We start from the raw sequence: 21,191 nt of genomic DNA, 5'->3' as shown, positions 1-21,191 counted from the left end.
GAGGGACATTTGAAGAGTCAGATTCATAGTAAAACTGCCACAGTGACACTTCTCTAATTTGAAAGAGAACAGGAGTAAGGATGTGGAAAAACTGAGAAATGCTGCAGCGATGCACAGCCTAAGAACAGCCTCTGCTCAGTCTGTCACCTGCAGGGGTAGGTACAAACAAAACTGTAAAAAAAGCTCCAAAGAAGCACTGCAGAGCGCCTTGAGAAAAAGTACAAGAAAAGCTACATTTCTTGTTGTTGATGACTGAAAATGCATGGAACTTAATCTATTTGCAAGCATGTGTATTACTGATTATCTCTGCTGCAAATGCAACAACCATGAATCTCTTGGCCTGCATGCTGCTGAGTGCATTTACTCATAATATACTGTTGACTCTGCAGCAATAAGCCCAATAAAGAGTGGGAAAAAGTCCCCTTGTCACTGCTGCCGTGGTGCAATCTTGAATCTTTTATGAGCAATGTCACTGCCATCAATATCAGACAAAAACACAGGCATGTTTAGAGACAAACAAGAAAGTAACTTGGGATCAGACACATTGCAGTAATGTGAAAGTCCCATAAAATTACACGATTACACATCATCAGCCAATTCAGTTCAAATCATCCATGACAATCGCTAAAGTCGCTAGTGCGATTAGGAGAGATCCATCCAAAGCTGGCACTCAAGCAGTAAAATTCAGACTTTTGTGGTTTACATAAGACTCTAAAGTCACTAAACTTCCTTCTGCAAATGCGCCTGAACAGCAGCAGATTAAAGCAGTAAAGGCTCGTCTAAGTGGTTTATTAGAGGCACAGCGGGGAGATAGAACATTGGACATAATTGCAGCACATACCAGAGCTGCTTTATGTAGGAGGGGAATGATTCACATGCACTACCAATAGCAGTGTTTTTAATGATTCTTATGCACTGTAAAACCCTACAAGTGCTGACACTGTTTCTGTAGTAACGGGGATGTCAGTTGCATAAGTGGCGCAAGCCTAAATGAACTGCATGTCATTTGAGAAATACCCAGGCTTCTGTTAAGTTGACTTCCCGGTTTTCGTGCATTCCAGTCAATATCACCATTTGTTTATTTCACCTTCTGTTTTATGCATCTTCTAAATCAGATGAGCAAATCAACCTTTTTGAGTGTACACCTATTTTTGTTCTTTATTACTGTCTCAGTGTCAAGACCTGCAGATGCTTTTTGTTTATTTTCTAGTAGTATTAAATGGAAATATGTGGCAGCTTAAGTAAATTTCATGACTCTAATTGTGTTAATTATGTTTACATGTATTAAATGCGTTGTTCCAAAACTGGTCTTGGTAAAGGTTTGTTCAACAATAGTTTGTCCAAACTGTTATCTTGATTTATTATTTGTCTTTTTATGTTTTGTCTTCTCTGAATCTATTTTTAATAACTCTGGACATTCTAGATCATTAGTAAACTTCATTCTGTATTTTTTTTCCATAATCTGTCTCTGTTCAGCTTCATACACAGCTTGTTTCCTAAAGCTGAAACTGAAACTTCAAACTGAAGATATCACAGATGCATTAGTCAGCACAGTCATACAAAGTCCCCCTGATATTAAAACTAAAAACATAAATGGCAGCAATCCTGGAGATCCTAACGTACATTAAAAAAAACTCTCTGTGAGAGTAAGTCTTTTACATGGCCTTATCAAATATTCATTACCTAAAAACACCCGATTAGTCAGGCCTGTTTACTGCATGCCACCAACATTACGAAGGAAATTTCTTCATTTAGTGGCGCAATCAATAGCTCATTATAGGAGCTTTACACAGGATTGTGTTCAGGCAGACCTGCTGGCTTAATTCCCCACTACATCACAGGCCTATCTGATCTGTCCATCTTCATCACACAACACTTCAATTCACAAAAGCTGCAAGCGCACAGGAACACACACACACACACACACACCCGGGACACACATTTGTGCAAGCTGAGCTCTTGAAATTGGAATTTTCAGAACTGTGAATGAGTTTTAGTTTCAGCCAATAACCCAAATAAGAAAAATCTACACTGCAATTGGAGAGTCTCACGTAGCCCAGAAGAAAAGTGTTTTTAGTATTTCAGGAAAGGCTTCTGTCATATCATACGCCTTCATGAACATTTTAAACAGCAGTTCAGTGATTGGAGTATGACAATCCATTTTCTTCATATTCACCAAACCTCATAGGGTTTTTCAATGAGTTTAGGTCTGAGGACCAGGACAGCCACATGTGAAGGTTACTTTTGTGGCAGGTAAATAATTTATGTAATGATTTGTTCACATTTTATGGGTTATTATCCTGATGAAAGACCCAGCGACGACCGATTTTCAGTTGTTCATCATTATTCAAGATCAAATCTCTTCCGAGGAGTTCCTGATGCCTTACACTCCTGATAAGGTCCCAGAGCATTTGAAACGGAAGCAGACACACGGCATCACAGACACACCATGATACGCAGCAATGGGAGTGATTTTCTACACATTCAGTCCCACATGAACTGTTTTATCATACAATAAAGCCTAGAAAATCACGGATTACTAACTAGAGATTCCTAGAAACTCAGATCAACTCAAACGGAAAGTGTAAATAAAAAAATGCTTCAGCTATGTTTATTTTAAGATGATTGTTGGAGGTCCTAGTAATTCTCAAAATCTGTCTTCAGCACATTCTCTACGTCTGTATTGGCCTGCATCTGCTTCCTGTTGAGTCAACCACAGTAACATACAAAGCTGTTGCAGCTCAGTACATAAAATAGAAAAAAAATCAGAACAAGGTACACAAACAAATTAAACAAAGCAAATGCAGAAAAGAAAATACAGAAAAATAAGTGAAGATCAATGTAAGAATAGAACAGAGACACCAAGCCAGGAGGTACACAACTCTGCATTTTAGGCCAAGGCTTCATCTGAAATTAACGCTTCATGGCTCTTCCGCTCGCCGTCTTTCTTCTGAAGCAGCTTGTGATGGCTCATTGCATTATTCCTCTGCGGTGCTGCATCGACAATCATCGCCTGGATGCAAAGTGAGGTCTGTGCCTTCACATAAACAAGCCTTGCACTGCCACAGTGCATTAGTCACAGCCCTAGTCTGGCCTTTTCAAAGTCGCTACACCCACTCAAACTGCTAATAGATCCCCAGAATTTGATATTCGCCTAGCAGGGATCCTCACGATGGAGAGGCTGTTCATGTGCATCGGAGTGTGTACGTCCTATTTTACCTTTGCATAAAATAAGAAAAATAACAATAGGTATGAAATACCTTCCGTTATGATTTTAAATTAAATGGAAAGAAAAGTAAATTGGGAGCAAAAGTTTGCCTTAAATTCTTCTTTTCTGCTCTAGAAAAAGCAATTCATTTGGAAAAGTCCCCTTATGTAATGAGCACCCTGAGCAATGCAACTGCAGGGTAATATTTTATTCACTCTACTGCTTGTTATGAAGCCATTGCTGATGGAGATGAACCATCTGAGGGCGCTTGCAGACAGGACAAAACAGAATTTAAAGGCTTATTAGACTCTCCCTCTGAAATTAGAGAGCTGTTTGCGGGAGAAGCTACTCGTATCTCCAGCCTCACAAACTGCACCGTTCCTCATCCCGCAACATCAAATTACCCATGGCTTAGAGATATTGTAGCTCTTTTTTTTCTTTTTTCCTGCTCTCCTCTTCCCACCTCTCCTCCCACTGAGCTGGGTTTATAGGCAGCGGTCTGGTAGGGGTGATTTCTGCTTCCACTCCAGGGAAATTACTTTGTGTTGTTAGAGAAAAGACAGTTTGAAAACTCCTTCATCACATTCCCCGATTCCAATAATGGTAAACATTTTAATATTAGCTACATGTCCACAAAATGTAAAGGCAAGATGTGTCTCTGTGCATTTGTTGGAAGAGGGAATTTGTGGTATTTTTCTATAAAGCTGACTTAAGCCATGGTTAAAGAAATGACTTTGCACATGTAAATTATGCACGGATTCGTATGCTGAGGTTGTATCTATGGTCCTCTTCTCTACCCTCAACTGTTATGCTGTGCGTCTTGCTTAGATGATGAATAATTTCTTTGCTGTGCTCTGCCGTGGCACATCTGGTGCAGCCTGACTGCGCCACACGGCAACGGCTCTGCATTTGCATTCACCACACACTACTTTGCACACTTAAAACTCCCAAACACCATCCAGTCTATCAGCTGATTTGCTGTGGAGAAATGCAACAAGCTGTTAAAGCCAGCTTTTCCAAAGCAACTGGAGTTTTCTGTTGGTTCATGTTGGTTTTCTCACGTTTTCTTCTCCCAGAGCAAGAACTGAGGGGAATTTATTTTTTCATTTTTTTTATTTGGTTTTTCATGAATTTGACAAATTGAACCAAAACAGATACATTTAGAACAACCACAGCTGGCTGAAGAGGAAAGTAGTGTGCATTGTGTGTGGCATTTAAGTTCAAGGCCCTTAAAAAGAAGAAATGATGCTGAAATGTCAGCTCTATTTGAAGTGGCACGCATGCTGATGTGTTAACCTCTCTGTGCTGCACTTAAAAGGTTGTGCCGTTGCAGGGGGAAAAAAAATAAGCAGGCGGTATCAGGTTTTTCTTAGAAAAAGGAAGGTACATCTGAAAACTCACTGTCTATCTGGAAAAATAGCCCGAATGTTATCAGCTGGTTCAATAAGGAACGGCCTGACACTTTTTGCTTCCTTTATTCGAACTGAGTCTGGCTCTGGAGAAACCAGTTTAGAACACGATTTTAAATCTGAAAACAAGGGCCTGCGCAGTTCCTCTGTCCATTAAATAAAAACATTTATCAAACAGGAAAGGCAAAATGTGAAATATGAAATGACGTTATATACGGTAGAGTTAAAGAAATGACTGATGTATAGTTGTCAAAAGAGCTTAAGAAAGGTTTTGTGTTTTTCTAACATATTTGTCCATATAAATACATAATATATTGATCCCTTTCAATAACAGTTTTAACAGTAATGAACATTTAAAGAGGTATAACCACACAATTAAAGCTGTTTAAAATATGTTTTTTGTAAAAGATAGAAAAACATAGAAAAGGACATTCGTTTCTGTTGACAAATAAATGACACCCAAACGTTTATTTGAACCTAAAATAGGTAAAATCACACATAGGCATTTCATATATGAACATAATTACTCAGCATCTAGAAAGAGCATTCTTGACTGTTTAAGTGAGAGTGAACGCCACAGTTTCATAGAGACTGAAAGAGCTGTCTCAGGCCTTCAGAAAGACTATCTCCAAAAACACTACGACGTCAGAAACCCACACCAGGCCTTTGATGCATTTGATATGAACGTGCATGTCTTATGCAGCACATTTAAGGCACAGCATAAGTTTAAGATCCATGGGAAGTGCGCAAGGAGGAACATTTTTGGTTTGGTAGAATAAACACATAGGTCAGAAGTTCAAAGTTTGCCACAAAAGTAAAGACCAGCATCTCAGGAAACATGTTCTTTGAGCAGATTAGTATAAAACTCAATTATATGGACACAAAAAAGGAGGACACATAACCCAAATGCAGCATTCGAAAAGGAACTCCAAAGCATGGAGGTGGATGTGTTTTGTTTGTTTATCCACGTATTTTCTTATTTTATTTATTCACATTTCTTTTGTTACATTTGCATTTTGATTATTTTTTTTCTTATATTTTTCTCCTGTATTATTTTTTGTAACCTTTCACTGCTTTCTTTGTTTCACCATTTCATGACAAATGAATGTACTGCTTGGTGGAAGATAGTTCCTGTGTTGCCTGATTTGTGTTAAGGTAACACAGAACAAGTCTTACATTTTTGCCTGAGCTAGCAACGACCTTGGTAAAGAGCAAGCCAGGTCACAACTTGCTGGTAAGTATTGATTTTATTCCAGCTACCTTATAAATGAAAATAAACTAAAGATATGTTATTTTTCACCGACCCAGAGTGTCCTTCTGATAATGTTTATTTTCACTTGCCCTTTTCATACTGGGGATTTTTTGTTTAAAGCAAGCAGCCTGATGTAAGACTCAAAAATTTGAATTAAATTAGAGGATCTGGCTGTGGCTTGGGTAAAAAAAAAAAAAAGTAAATAAAATAAGAACAGTGATGCAGTGGTTGCTTCAGTGCGCAGCAGGTTGCGCATCTGTGAGCAGCTTAATAAAGAGAGACCACAAGCAGCAGTGCTTGTGATATGTGCAACCAAACACCTCCTACTATCTCGGGGGGCCTCTCTGGAAGACCTCCAGATCCCGGCTCTTTTGTCTATCCTGTATAAGCATACATTTTCAGCCCTGATGTGTCTCGAATTGTCAATCTGTGTAAGCGTTTAGCGTTTACGCGGACTTCAACGCTAAATCTCCGCAAAAGAAATGCACTTGATCCAAACCACAAGTGCTTCCATGGCGGTGCTGGTAAACAATGATTTGAAGCCTGTTTAAGTTTTGAAATATATTCTTGTTTAAAACAATAGCAGCAGCAGCATGTATAAAAAAATTCAAGTGAAGCTTACAATCCATATTTTCATTTTAAAAAGAGCACTAGGAATAGTTTCAAGCTGTTTTTCCAAATCAAAACATGAACTTGTCCATCAACAGAAAGTGGTAAAGAATAGACATATTGCATTTTTCTTTACAAGTTTTAATTGTTTAGTTCATTTAATTTGCAACTGTTTTTAAAAATTCAGAATTATTTTGCTTATGAACTATTGAACTGATATTTAGATTTAAACCCATGTTTCTGAAAACTGAACGACCACTTAGTTGCATGACCAATTTCTGGCACCTATAAGCATATGTTCTAGCCCATGACAACTGGACTGCATCACACGTCTCATTTGCATTTCCTGGTTTTCCCTCGGAAAAACACTGTTTTCTAACAGAAGAAGGTGTGCGGATTGGGCTGGCCACTCAAAAGCATAAACCTTGTTGGCCTAGAACCAAAATGCCGCTCACTTATTGATGTAATTGGGGTTGCAGTCTTGTTGCAACATCAATTTCAAATGGAATTTTCTCCGCCGTGACATCTTCAAGTATTTGAATGTGTTTTCTCTGTTCTGTGCGTGCACACACACACACACACACTCATACCTAAGAGCAATTTAGACAGACCAGTTAACCTAAAAGTCAGTTTTTTTTGGACTGAAAGTCAGACAGCCTCTAGAGAAGACTCCCACAGGGAGAACTTTTAAACCCCAGGCCAGAATCTGAACCCGGACCTTTATTCCTGCAAGGCAACAGTGTTGCAAGCGGTGCTACGGTAACTAGCAAGTATGTTTTCTTACTTGCCTTTAGATAAGGGGTCTGTGTGACATCTTTTTTTTTCTCACAGAATCATCGCACTGATTAAGCCCCACATTGCCACTGCTTCATTATCTGCTCACAGATTTCAACTGACGATTCAACACAGATCAGCCGTATGCATGTCTATTCAATCTGTTGGTTTCTATTATTCTACTGCACTAACTAGTAAATTGTTTGCTTAGATACACTGCCTATCCATGTTGTACTGTTGTTATTTTAAGGGCTACTTTATTTATCTTTTTATAAATGCATTTATTTTGACTCCGAGTCCAACAAGTAAAACAGCATGAGCCACGAGGACTAGTTTTTATTAGGAAATGTGCTTCTTAGCTCATGCTGCAAAGAACCCCTGGGGTTGCTGCTGGGACAGGCAGCTTACCCAGCCAGTGCAGCACAATGCATTAAAAACCGGCTTCAGTATAGCTTCTGTTTTTTTTTCCTCAAGTATTTCTAAGCAGATCTCAAATTCTTCTGTTATTTCAAGAGAAATCCAAATGTGTTTGAGTAGCAGCTGTGAGCACATGAGAACAAGGGTGCAGCGAGGTCCAAAAGGCAAGTTTACCACATCAGAAATATTGCTCTTGATAACTTCTTTAAACAGAGACTGCAGGAAAAGACAATAGCTGACAGCGAGCCATGCGCAAAACAATAGGGGAATATACCGCCTGTAAGATCTGCGAACAGGCAGAGGGTTATCAAAGGCTGCCTGATGAAAACAGCATGTCAATGACAGGTTATCAATTGAAATAATCACCTAGTTCCATAAATGAAAGACTGGACAACATAAAATTCCTCAGGCACCGGATGAGCAGCAGGAAATGTGACTGTGGCTACTTACAGTTCTGAGGAACTGGATCTCATCCTCTCCCTCTCCGCCTTCAGCCATGGCTGCAAAGGAGCCCGTTCAGACTCCGCTGGCTCCGCTCCCCTTGTCGATATTAGCATACAGCTAATCCACGGCCATACAGCGGGGAGAATACCGCAGCATGTGTCAGTCAAGCCCGTGTGCTTACGCCCCGCTCGCCGCCCGGCGGAGGAGTGCGTGTCAGCATCGGTGGGGACGGTGCAACGCAGAAACAGCGGCCACCGGGGTTCTTTATCTTCGACGTCACCGTCAATGCTTATCGGCACGGCGGTGAAAGCGCGAATATTTAAACAATTAGCGACTGAATGGAGTCTAGCACGGGGAGGCGAAGCTGGGTTTTTTTTTTTTCCCGCCCTATCTGCCAAGCAGCATGCTGAGCTGGAATTTCCAGCAGGAAACTCAGAGAAGGTGCTATTTCCATTAAGAGTCTAGATCAGCACCATGGTCAGCGCCCTGCTGCTCCCACACAGGCTCCTGCTGCACAACCGCTGCTCCGCTGCAAGCCTGAGAGAGAGAGGAGGACTTAAAATGCTTCCTGCAGAAATGTCTTCACATCTCTGGGCAGAGAATGCATTATTTCCTCTTCTAACAGATTATCCAATTATTATTAATTATTATTATTATTATTATTATTATTATTATTATTATTATTATTATTATTATTATTATTATTATTAATTCACTCTGAAATGACTTGTGCCTAATGAGAATGTTGTTTATGCATTTTTAACATTTTATTCTTAACATTTTAAAAATGACATTCTATTTTCGATTCAAAATTATCTATCAACTTACAAATGAAGTCACATTAAACTCAATTAATCGATAATGAATACAAATAAATATTTATCTTTTTTTTTTAGACAACAAACTGATCTAATTTGCCGCCACAACACAACTCACCTCTTTCCAGAGATCCAGTATAAATAATCTCTTCCATGATGCAATGCTGCCCTCTATTGCCTAAGTTAGGAACTGCTTAGGACCCGGCTTTACTGTAGGGTTACTTCTTTTAGGACCAAATATGTTTATGTTTTTATTTTATTTTTTGATGCAATGTGAATACATCTGTGTAAATTAGATAGTAAAAAAAATTAATTTATTTCAGTGACTCCTTCATGAAGTGAAACTCATACAAATTAAATCAAATTATTCTGGATGGTGTATGGTGGTTTAAGTTATCACAAAGTATTTTTAAGTGTAAAGTGAAAAATGACTATATAGAAGTGCTTGTTAAAGTGCTCAAGTTAGAAGTTATACATGGAGTTTCTTTATTGTTCATACAAAAGTTGTTTCTCTGTTCTATTTCAGGTTTGTGGATATGTATAAACATCAAGCAGTTATTATCTATGGTTTATTTTCAGCTGTTGACACAACAAATAACATTTGACTAAGTTACCTTGCTTTCTAAAGTTACATTGAAGACAAGAATGCATAAACATTAACTGTAATAACATTTGATAGTTTACTCAATATGAATACATCTGAACAAATTAGATATTGAAAAACTTAATTTCTTTCTGTGATTCTGTTCATGAAGAGGAACTCATAGCAATCAGTCACATTACTTCCATAATGTGAGGCCTATCCAGTTATTTAATTATGTGGAAATAGACTGTTATATGCTAAAAAAAAATGTCCTTTTCAAAAGTAACTTAAACATCACAATTACTGTTATGCAGGAGTCAAATCAGGACAATAGTATTACTAACACGTATTTCAAACCCACTTATAGCACATTGAAAGCATCAGAAATGGTTAAATTAGCTAAAAATTATCACTGTGCTTACTTTCTGTTTCTTCATTTTAAGCGTTATTTTTCTGTCCTTCGGTAAAATTTGTAGCTCAGTAGAAAATAGGTTAGTTCCTTCCTGGCTACAAGAGTTAAAAATTATTTAGCATCCCAGAAAAATCATTACATACTTAAGAGTAACCTTCAGCTTCGACTTACTTGAGCATGTTTCCCCCAGATTTATTGTGTATTTTAACTGCTAGTTTCGTACACTTTTCAACATTCTTACTCCATTTTATTTTATTATTTTTTTTCATTTTGATCTATTTAGTCTGTCAGAAAATTGAATGTACTTAAATCTTTTTTTTTCAAAACTGACTCATGTTTTAATACATTTCATAGCAATATAGGTTTCCTTTTGGACCTTTGTTCAGCACCTCAATGAAGTTTGAAAAAGGCTATATAAATAAAGCCATATTGAGTTTTTAAAACCCACACAATGTACCTCTGTTGGCAAATGATAAATGATGAGCTTTGCACAGGTGTACAATAAATATATGTCCTTCATTTGAAAAAGCTTTGATTTTGAATCAGAAAAACCTAAAAAGAAGACAAAAAAAAAAACACACACACAAAACGATTCCTTAAAAGTGTACTTAGTCCAAAATCACTAAGATTTATAATAAAACAGCACTTGATTTCCTGTGGAATGTTTATTTTGGATGATTTTTTTTTTTTTACAAATTATCTATTGGCACCAATTAAGGTTTTTTAAGTCAGGCCAACCAAAAAGTAGTTTGACCAGTTTAAAATAAAACGTGTAAAACTTTCTTCTAAAATGTAAAATATGAGGGTTTATATTTCTTCATGTTGTCTTCATCCATTAATCTATTCATTCAATCATGCCTACGCTTTATTAATTTAAAATTTCATGTTAAATATATGGCATGCCTGATTCAAACAAATAGTCATAAGACTATTTAATACAATAGATTCTAGTGATTGATGAACAAACTCGCCACTAGATGTCTCTGTTTCACAACACATTGTGACACATCAGCAGTTGAATAAAATGTGGATTTATTATGTCAGTTGATCTGGACGATTGTGATTTCGGCGTACGACAGCGCTGACTTTTATGTGATAACTGCTAACAGCTAAGTGCAGCCGATCTTTCTGTTTTTGCTCAACTGGAACCGAGTGGCTCCCATCTCATGTCGTAGACTACCTGCAAGCTGCAGCTGCACCGACTCAAACTGTGGGTTGGCCCCTTAAACGACACCCAACCAACCAGAGAGCAGGGAGCCAGCGGGACGCTTTGCTATTGGTCAAAGCTTCTGTCGATCACAGCACGCAGGTCCAGAGAAGCAGCGGTGAGCATTGGCTGGCCGCAGAACAGAGATGTGAGGAAATATATATATTTTTTTGCCTTTCCATCAAACCGGGTGAGTAACTGTTTATGTTTTACCCTGGTGGTAGTTTTACCTTCTGTAGTTGCAGACGATTGTTCTTTATTTTAAGCTTCAAACAGTGAATACAGCATAGTAACATGTCATAAAAGGAGGATTCGCAGTTTCTGTGTAATACATGTCAAATTACAATAAAGTTACTGCAATGTTCGTCGATTTCAGCTGTAGTGTTTTGTAGATCCACCCAATCTGGAAGGATATTGTAAACACGCATGCTGCCATTTTAATGCTGACCAATACTCGTGTTTGCTGCAAGGTGACAGTGGCCCACGGGATTATGTTATGGCATAAACATTTGAAAGGGGGTAACATTTGCAGCATAAATGTAAGATTGTGCTTGTAATCATGCTTGAAGGCATCTCAGCGTGGGGCTTTTTGCATGTCCCGTCACTTTGCGTGACTCTGCCAGCTGCAGCTTGTAAAATGTTGATGAATTGCGGTTCAGAAATGTTTTATGTGCTTATAGAAGCTTGACAGTGTGGATATTGAGGACAGAAGGCCGTTCAAAAACAGTGTGGTGAAAAATGGCAGGGTTGGGGTGTGTTGAGTATTAGTTTCATAGGAAAGTGTGGAGGGCCCAGTTTGTGAGACGACTTAAGATGGTCTTCAATAGTGCATTGGTGTTTTTATTTATTTATGTATTTATTTTATTTTATTTTTTACCTGCAGGATGGTAAAGTGAATTACAAGGCTCCTACACAGTCTTAAAAATTGAGAATTTGTTTCCTATTATTTTTGAAAGCTCAAGAAATATGCAAATAAGAGCACTGACTATAAGGACATATTTTAGTTTTCAAACTATATTAGATCGAGTAGATTTTTGACAAATTTAAATAAATAAAAATGAAGGGCTTTTTATATTAGTTTGGAATTTAGATAACCATTTGTTCTGAGTTGCTAAGTCACAACTTCTAGTACCTTGCAGAAATACCGTCACTCTTAAACTTTCCACATGTTCCCATTACAATTACAATTTTTTTTGTTAATAATTGACAGTATTTTGTGTGGTAAGTTTTTTTTTTTTTTTGTCCATTTCACAGATTATTTTGGTGGGAAGTCATATACATTTAGACTCATACAAAAAAAAATGCTATTGCTTCTTTGGTCTCCAGATCCTCTTACACAGCTGAACACAGAGGTTCAACCTGTGGTTTTGGTAAATTGGCTCTTGTAACGTAATGTCTTTTCTTAGAGACATTTTTGGTAGAAATGGACTGTGCCGTCTCTTAATTTATCTTTCTGATTTGTTTCTGTGTTCTATTTTCTCTAGGACAATATCAGACCAGGATGATGAATAGCCTGAGATGTTCCTCTGCACTCAGTGCCTACTCTCACGACTAAAATAACTAGCATGGGACCCATCATGGAGGGCACACACACCATCTTGCTTCTCTATGAACCCATCTATGAGCTAAGCAACGTCAGTCTCTACTTTCCCAAGAGGCGGGCCCCCATCTTCAAATACAAGAGCCGCACCTCTCATTCAGCAAGCAGCGGTAATAACCATGACTGGGGAAAGCAGAATCTGGCTGTGTCCAAACAAAAAGGCCAGTCTTCTGACTCCTCAGGGAAACTTTTAAACTCCCAGCAGGCAACAAAAGAAGCAGTCGCCGAGCTCTGCTGGCTGGCGGCTGAGCACCACCAGTTGCTGGTGGATCTGTTATCCCTGTGTCAGGATTGTGCTAGCAAAGTCAAGATGGGCAACCAGGATATGAAATTCCAGGAGTGCGAGGAAGATCAGGAAGTTCCCTTTGGAGGTCGGGTGCTTGGCGACAGCAACTGCCCGATGTCTGAGAGTAAGAAGGGTGCAGCTAAGAGCAAAAAGGTGAAGAGGCTGGGAGGCAAGAAGCTCGACAAGCCAGAGGATTTACAACACACTAAGATGAAAAAGAAAGCTACAAAAGGACAATCACATGTGGCGCTTCCAACAGACTACAAAGTATCCACATCTGCAGTTTTACAAGCAGAACAAACCCCAAAGAAAAAAGCCTCTGACTATGTGTCTGACAGCACCCCAAGCAGCTCTAACGTTAGAGAAGTCAGTAAACTCATCGTTACAGTGGAGGAACCTTTCCGGACTACTCAAGAAAACTGGGACTTCGTGGAAGACAACCAGAACTTTGACCCTGTCATGGATTTCTGTAACGACTTCTCAGAATGTGACGGTGAACTTGGCTACGCATCCTCCTCTTGCAGCCTGATAGAGGGCCTGAACAGACGACAGAGTGGAGGCAACCTCCGTCCCATTAAAAGGTTTGATTCTGCGGTGGAGACGTTGGCTGCAAATGGATTAACTGTCAACAACTCTGCTCAGCATCAGCTGGACAGCGATATGAACCAAAGAAACACAGGCATCAGGGTCGTTGCAAAATTACACGACGTGGAAGGTAAAGTTCACCATGTCAGCCACGCAAATGCTAACGGAGCTTTGCAACATCCAGGGACCAGTGGGAGTAAACAGGAGATTGGAGAGTGGGGAACGAAAAATGGAGACTACCAGCTTGAAGTGGGTAAACAAAATGGTAACAAACGTCCTCAGGGGTTACGACTGTCCCTTTCCCACACTGCAGAGCCCTTAGCACCAGTCAGATCCAAATCAAAGAGCCCCTCTTCACCTTCTCTCGCTGGAGTTTTCAACACATCTTTCCCGGCCTCCAACAACCTCCAAAGCATGTCTCCTGTGCTGTCCCCCTTGTCTTCCAAGCAGCTGAGCCCGCAGCTCAATCACCGCATCGTCCTACTTTCAGATAAGGATGAAGACTCCTATCGAGACAGCTCCAGCAACACCGATGAACCCAAAAGCTTTACTGAAGTCATCGATAGGAATGGCAATAAGCGGACTGTCACTCGTCTGGATCTGGACCTCAACAGGTGGCCAAGCATCTCCAAGCGAAACTCCTCCAGCAACTCCACAACAACAGGTGAGTTCTTTCAGAAATCACACAGTGAAAAAAAAAAACGTTTCATGTACAGACTCCCTGCTCGGATGGGGATAGAGATATTATTGCTTTTATCACCTGTGCAGCATGAAGAAGTGTTTGTCAGAGTGAGCCCTTCATCTCACGGTTCTGCCACTGGAGTTCAAAGAACAAAAAGTGACGGCTTGAAAGAGATTCAGTTGTTTGGATTTGTCTTGACATGGTTCTTGAATTCATTTTCCTCAAAGAAAATTTCACTTTGTCACTCGAGCTGTTCTCTAATAGTTTGGTTTGTGCAAAATGTGAGAGCTGCTATGCAGGATCTCTTTGTTGGTGTTTTTTGCCGCTCTGGTTTTGGGTTATACATGTGACCACAAATTAGAAACTCTCCAGCAGAGCCAGAACAGGGCAGCGGGTCCTGAGAACAGTTTTGTTGATGATCCATTATAACTTCCTCAGCGCTACAGGGAGAGCAGAGATTAGTAGGAGTGTCCTGGATCAAAGACTGTGTTGACACCAAGTTTGACCTGACCCGAGTTCACGTGAGCGCAGACTTAACTCAAGCATTCCCAAAGTGATGTTCTGAGGATGTGCTTTCCCTCCTCCCCACTCATATCCCATTTATGTAACTGGAAACAAAGGGGGCTAAAACTTAAACCCATGAAGCTTTGCAAGAGGCTGCATAAAAAAGGATTAGAGCTTTTCTTATTTCCATGCTGTTGTAATCTATCTTGGTGCATGTAAATCTGACAATAGTATAATAGATGGATTTAAGCGGTCACAATGTCCTCTCTATATGTAATCTTTCAAAAGCCACAGTGACGTTGTAAGCCTGTTCAGAGATGTCTTTGTGACTTTTTATCATTTTCTGGGATTTTTTTCCCTATTTGTCTTTGGAGCTCCTTGACATTTGTGTACCTTTTACATCAGTCTGTGTTGTCCCCATGTGGATTTAAATTCGGAACACATTCACTTTAGTCACACACCAAAACAACATAAAATGGTAACACCTTTGAGGTGCCCATGCTTTATGATTTTAACTATCATTTCTAAGAGTAATTACTGTGTTCTTTAAAAAAAATGTGCTTAAACGTTAAACGTCATTATAGTTATTTAAACTTTATATAAGAACAATCAAGAAGGAAGTCATTAGCCTATCACAAGGTCAGGACTCTCAAACTTAATAGCCAGTCTAGAAGGAAAACGGTAATTAACCCTTCATGCATGGTTCAGGATTTTAAGATTTACACAATGTATAAGAAAGCCTCAAAATATTCCTTGTTGGTCTTTTTGATTTATATGTGCACCTGTTGATATTTTTAGCCCATTTTTCGATTGCTGTGCTTTCTAGCTGTTAGAATTAAGTAAGGTTCTTTTTGCAAAGGCAAAAATCTGTTCTAGACAGAACACAATAGGATTTATTTTTTTCTTTGTCCTTTATTGTCCCTCAGTGGATGAAAATGGTGCCAGCAGCAACATGATAGAAAAATGGAAGCATGCAGATTCACACAAGACTGCACAAGATACATATGTACTGCATCTTTGCAACTTTAAAAGTCTTTGTCTTTAAGCTTTTAATCTCGTTTTGGTTTGTGCGTTTTGGTTCAATGTCTTGCTGAAGCATTGAAAAAGCTCAACTCAAAGGCTTTTGCACATTTGCACTGAACTTTTTTTTCATTTGATGATTTATTTACTTCCACGTGAGAGTTCCTGCAGATAAGCAATTTTGTTGCTTATGGAACAAAATTTTTCAGAACCAGTGTATCTGTTTTTTGGGATTAGTACAGATTAAGATGAGTGTTTTACAGTATTTTGCATACCGCTTAGTCATTTTCAGATTATCTAAGGTGGTTGCACTGAATTTAGTTTTGGGATATCAGACTAAAGAGAGCTGAATATAAACATAGTCTATGATATTTTTATTTGCTAAATATTTGAAAAACATCTTTCTTATTCCTTTCATTTACAGTTTTATGCTACTTTGAAATACAGTGCATCTAATTTTGTTTCTACAAAGAGAGAGAGAGTGAAAATTGAAGGGGTTTGAATACTTTTGCCATGCTCTGTTATTCTAGGATGTTTGTTTTTAACCCTTTTGTTGCTGTTGTTGTAGCTTCTTTCACCATGGTTACTCGATCAGTTAGCACAGCCAACGAAACAGCTGAAGTAATAATGGTAGCTGTGAGCCAAAGCTGTTTCTTACACTGTGCTGTCCTCATTCTACATCCTCTGCAGTCTAACTATTGAAGCTTAAACCTTTAATCTTACACAGATTCTCTTTCTGGCTGGACATTAGCCGTTTCGTGAACTCCCCTGGTGGTGCTTCATTATTGATTGCACTTCAGATGTTAACACATATAAATGAACATCAGAGATGAGGCGAAGAGGGTAAGTGGATCTGTGTGGAGCCTGGACCTTTATGGAGTATAAAGGTTGAATTAATTATCTTCCAAACCCTTTAATCTGAGCTTCCCTAATGAAGCTCTCCCTATTAATGGGTGTAATTATGCAGGCAGTAATAGTGAATTTTAAAATAGGTAATTATTTATTTTATTTCATGTGTTAATTGTTGTACACCTCAGCCTGTATGGTAAAATATGGAAACTTTTATATTATGCATCCAGAAGACTCAAGAAATGTCACATTATTCTACACTAGTTCAAATGCATATGCATTTTTTCCCCCTTTCTTTCACAATAAAACAACACATAACATAAAATCATACATAATGCCAATGACAATTTCACATTTAATACTCTTGTCAGATAACATATGTTTAATATTCTGTCCTAACAGAACACATAAGTATAAGAAATTGGTATGATCAGAAAAGAGGTAGTCACACCTGATTTACATATAATAATTGACCCATCTCAACAGAAACAATGTCAAAAGTAGCATCACTATGGCTAGATTGAGATTTGATATGAAAGAAAAGTACAAGGTATGTAGGTATGTGCAGTTTTGAAGTTGAAAAAAAAAATGTACTTAACTCATTATTTTTCAGATGTTCCCGGGGTTAACGGTGTCTAATGAATGCAACATTACTTACATCCTTTCTCAACATTTCTCTCCCTCAAGTCTTTGTTTATTATTATCTGACATATGACAACCAATGCCTTAATGAGATTATCTGCAATGTTCCCATGAGTTCTCCCTTCTAGTGCACACTAAAGAAACATTGTTACCAACACTGAAGACAAAGACCTGCTCAATAACAATTTTGTAGTCCATTAGACCAAAACACAGCACAAGAGCGTCTTTTGTAAACAGGAAAAAAGGCACAAAGGTCCTTTTTCTTATAACATTTAACCATCTTTCCTCAATGAATAACTTTCTCCCTGGAAAATTTCAGTTATGTGGCGTCCCATAGTTTTTTTGTTTTTTTTTCTTCGCAACCAGCTCTTTTCAGTGTCATGCAGCTTCCATCCAGTTTGGGAGGGTTGCCAAATTCCCTATCTCCTAAATCACGGCCAGTGAGGTGAAACAAAATAAAGCTTCCTTTTACCTTCGGGCTATGTGTCTAATCAGACTTTAAAGCTGAATCTTGATGACAACTCAAGTCAGCTTCATTTCGGGCTGCTTTCTGCTTACGCTGTCAGGCAGAGTGATGCAGATCCTTGAGCGTTCACCTGCAGCCGCCGTTCCTTGAACCTCAACCATGGCAGGCAATCAATTCAATTAATCATTCAACACTCAAGTGGTGAATAACCAGGAAGCCTATGAAAAAAGAGAAAAAAAAATGTTGTAGAGGCACAACACTTTATAGGTCCTGCCATTATATTCATGATTTATATTTAAAGTCAACTATTCTCCGTTCCAGCTTAAAGTGCTGGGAGAGGGTAGAGGCTGCCAAATGTACTCAGTGCCACTTGGCCCAGTTTTCTGCTTTTGATTGGTGAAATTTATACATTTTGTAGAGTGAAATACAGGACACATGAGGGATATGTGGTTGCTTTGATGAGAATCTGGGCAAATGTGTGCTTTTCTTTTCTCTATATTGCACATTTGCTTATTATTTTGGACTTGTCTAACCTGCACTTGACTCTATTTTATTAATATCAAAGAAAGAATCAGGATAATTAACAGCTTTTGTGGGTTTTTCATGTAGTAGCAATATGTCCACTATAAAGTGCAGCTAGTGAAGGCTTTTTGTGGCTGATGTTATTCTGAAATGATTTTCTAAGAAGAACATTATTTAGTCTGCTAGTTTTTCCATATCTGAAAAATAATAATCTGACTCACACACATATCCTCTTATCTTCTCAGACAAATGCATTTCGTCTTTGTTTCCATGAGTGTGTGTAGTTATTGGTTGCTACTGGACCGTCAGATCAGTTGTAGATGGGAGGTGGGGGGAATTAGCTATTTTGCCCTTCTTAGTTTAGGACTAAGTCTGGCTGCCTTTTGCATATATGTGCACATCTGCACATCTGTGCAACTGCAACTGCAGATTGTGCCAATCTCACTTTTCTCCACATAATCTGCTCATGTTTCTCTCTTTAAGATTAACCTTCACCATAATAATGTAGCTGTCGAAACATTATTCCAAAGTTACTGTCCTTGACGCCGCCAAAAGTCCCAAAACTGAAGCCTATTATTGGGCTAAACATGCATGGGGCTCATTTGGACATCTGTTATGACTTTTAGACAGTCTTTGGGCATCAGCAAATATCTTATAAAAACATATTCAAAAAACACCAAAAAAATACTGCTGTAAAATAAAACAGTTTCTTACCTGATGCTCACAAACAACAGTGCTGATCAACTCAAAATGGGTAGGTTGTTTACTCAATCAATCAATCCTGAAACTAAACATGGAACATTACCGAGCATGGATTGCCATTATCTGCTCATCTTGCACTGTGTTCTTTCTTTATTCTGCCTGTTTGTATCTGTAAACAATAGTGCTGTGATGCAAGACACATTTCTGGCCTGTTCTGACAACAGAGAAATATTGTATCATAGTAACGTCAAATCCAAGATTTCAGAGCAAACAAAAATGTTTCCAAAAGAAAGACTCTTTTTGGTGAATCAGAAATTATTAATTCTATGTTTTGGTGGATGATGGTCAAAAATTATTCATTCTATGTATAAGTTCTAGTTAAAGCTAACACTTCTGGACCTTTGGTTGATTATGCATGTTTTTTGTTTCAAGGTACATTTATGGTAAACTATTTGTTCTTTTTTTTTTTTTTGCTCACCATTGTTTGTCCATTTCAGATGTTACAGCCTGGGCAGGTGTATGGGAGGGGCAGCTTAAACGGCTGTATGTCACTGACTGCATCACTGGGTTCTACCAAATAGAGAGTTTTCTTCTCTGTTTTGCATCGCTTTCTTTTTCTTTAAAAAGAAAAAAAAGAAAGTTGCCCTGTATTACATATTTTATTTTGCAGACCATTTAGGTTATGTAGATGAGTTTGTAAATTAGATTAACAATCTTATTCCTGATCTCTCCTTAGATTTTGTTTGTTTGTTTGTTTGTTTGATTGTTTGTTTTGACCTGTTCAGTTATGGTATAATCTAATGAACTGCAGGTGTGTTGCCAATTTGGTATAAAACCAGTAAGATTTCAGCTGCTCAAGATGGATGTCAGAGCCTAGAAAATGCAACAAAATTTACTAGAAGAACCTGAACCTGGCAGCTGATGCTGTTTTTTGTTCACCTGTTTTAGCCATTTGACTGGATTACCTCACACAAATATATATTTTGCCATATGTTTTTTTTTATAGTTAATGTATATCAGTATTGTCTTATTTTAATGCACAGTGTGTCAAAGTGTGGGGAGGTAGGAATATTGTCTGTCGACTTGGCCAGGTGGTGGCAGTGTGGATTACCCAAGTATTTAATTAGGATATTGTTTTGCTGGGCTTGAGCTGAAACACAGACACACATTACAGAATACAGCAAGAGCATAAATTAAATTGTGTTTGCGTATGCAGCAGGTGTATAAAGCCATGACCATGACTCCACTACAAGAGCTAGAAAATGTGGAGAGAGCCGTTTGTGATCCGTAATGTCTCCACTTGGCCCATATTGGGCTTAACACTGCATTTGGAACCATCCCAAGCTACAGTCAGCAGTTTGCACTGCAGGACCGGGCTGTGTAGCATTATGATAATGAAAAGTTATTAATCTAATCCTGCTGTTTTTTTCCACCACCAGTCAAAGTTTCACATACTGTAGCTGTAAACCATCACAGCTGTCTCTGGATGAGCATGTTAGAGTACTGCAGTGAAACCTCAACTCTTTTATTTTTTCTGTGAATCACATGTTACTGTGTATCTCTTCAGGGGATACTGCTCTCATTGGGTATTGAGTATATATTTGCATTTTATTGAACTGGGAGCTGAGAAGGTGTTGTCTTTCATCTGCAGGAAACTTAGGTCACCGAGATTCTTACGGATTCTCAGCGTGTCATTTTCTCCTTTTTTTGGCTCTTTTCTGTTTGATAATGTTTCCTCATACTTTTAAAACATTTAACTCTATAGAAAGTGGATATAAAAAGTAAAAGCAGGTGTTTTAAGGGTCGTGTAGGCTTCTACATCACCTGCACCATACTTCAACAGGCAGAGGTTAAGTTTCTTCTCAAAATGTTTAAAGAAGAGCATTTTCTCTTCAGAATTGCAGTGCACGTAACATAGTCAGGAGGGGGCAGTCTTTCCTATTCTAAGTCTATCTAATTACTAGTAAGCATGCTGCAAATGTGTGAATCTTGAATTTAAATACTTTCCTCTAATTTGTGTTGCACTAGATATTTAGTTTTAGCATGCAGCAGCAAAGTTTAGAATTGAATGCAGTACAGTTGTATTTTCTTGGATTTGTGTCATGGTGTTGATGCATAAAACAGCTTGAGTTGGTTCACTTTGTGCTGTGTATTTGTACCGTTTGCGCATTTACATTCAGCCTTTTTTATCATTAATATC

The 21,191-nt window shown here is 38.5% G+C and overlaps 2 protein-coding genes across 5 annotated transcripts in view; one reads left to right on the top strand and one right to left on the bottom strand.

The window, feature by feature from the left end:
* The window catches only part of LOC103136206 (ryanodine receptor 3), a 130,986-nt gene extending 122,366 nt beyond the window's left edge, over positions 1-8,620 (bottom strand). Inside the window, exon 1 of the mRNA XM_016670049.1 lies at positions 8,120-8,620. Coding sequence (XP_016525535.1) covers positions 8,120-8,167 — 48 coding nt within the window. The 5' untranslated portion in view covers positions 8,168-8,620. The remainder of the gene's footprint in view (positions 1-8,119) is intronic.
* Positions 8,621-11,220: 2,600 nt separating this feature from the next.
* LOC103136124 (formin-1) overlaps positions 11,221-21,191 on the top strand; it is a 55,965-nt gene continuing 45,994 nt past the window's right edge. For 2 of the 4 annotated variants that reach the window (XM_016670130.1, XM_007549233.2), the window contains exons 1-2: positions 11,222-11,323; positions 12,618-14,268. In XM_016670130.1, coding sequence (XP_016525616.1) covers positions 12,699-14,268 — 1,570 coding nt within the window. In that variant the 5' untranslated portion in view covers positions 11,222-11,323; positions 12,618-12,698. Of the gene's footprint in view, positions 11,324-12,457; positions 12,518-12,617; positions 14,269-21,191 lie in introns of those variants that run through there. The other 2 variants (XM_016670131.1, XM_016670129.1) reach the window with 2 other exon arrangements.

The sequence above is a fragment of the Poecilia formosa genome, unplaced genomic scaffold, assembly GCF_000485575.1.
Source record: "Poecilia formosa unplaced genomic scaffold, Poecilia_formosa-5.1.2 Scaffold30, whole genome shotgun sequence".
NCBI lineage: Eukaryota > Metazoa > Chordata > Actinopteri > Cyprinodontiformes > Poeciliidae > Poecilia > Poecilia formosa.
Note: the sequence above shows the minus strand (reverse complement) of the source record. Positions and strands in the feature narration are given on the sequence as shown.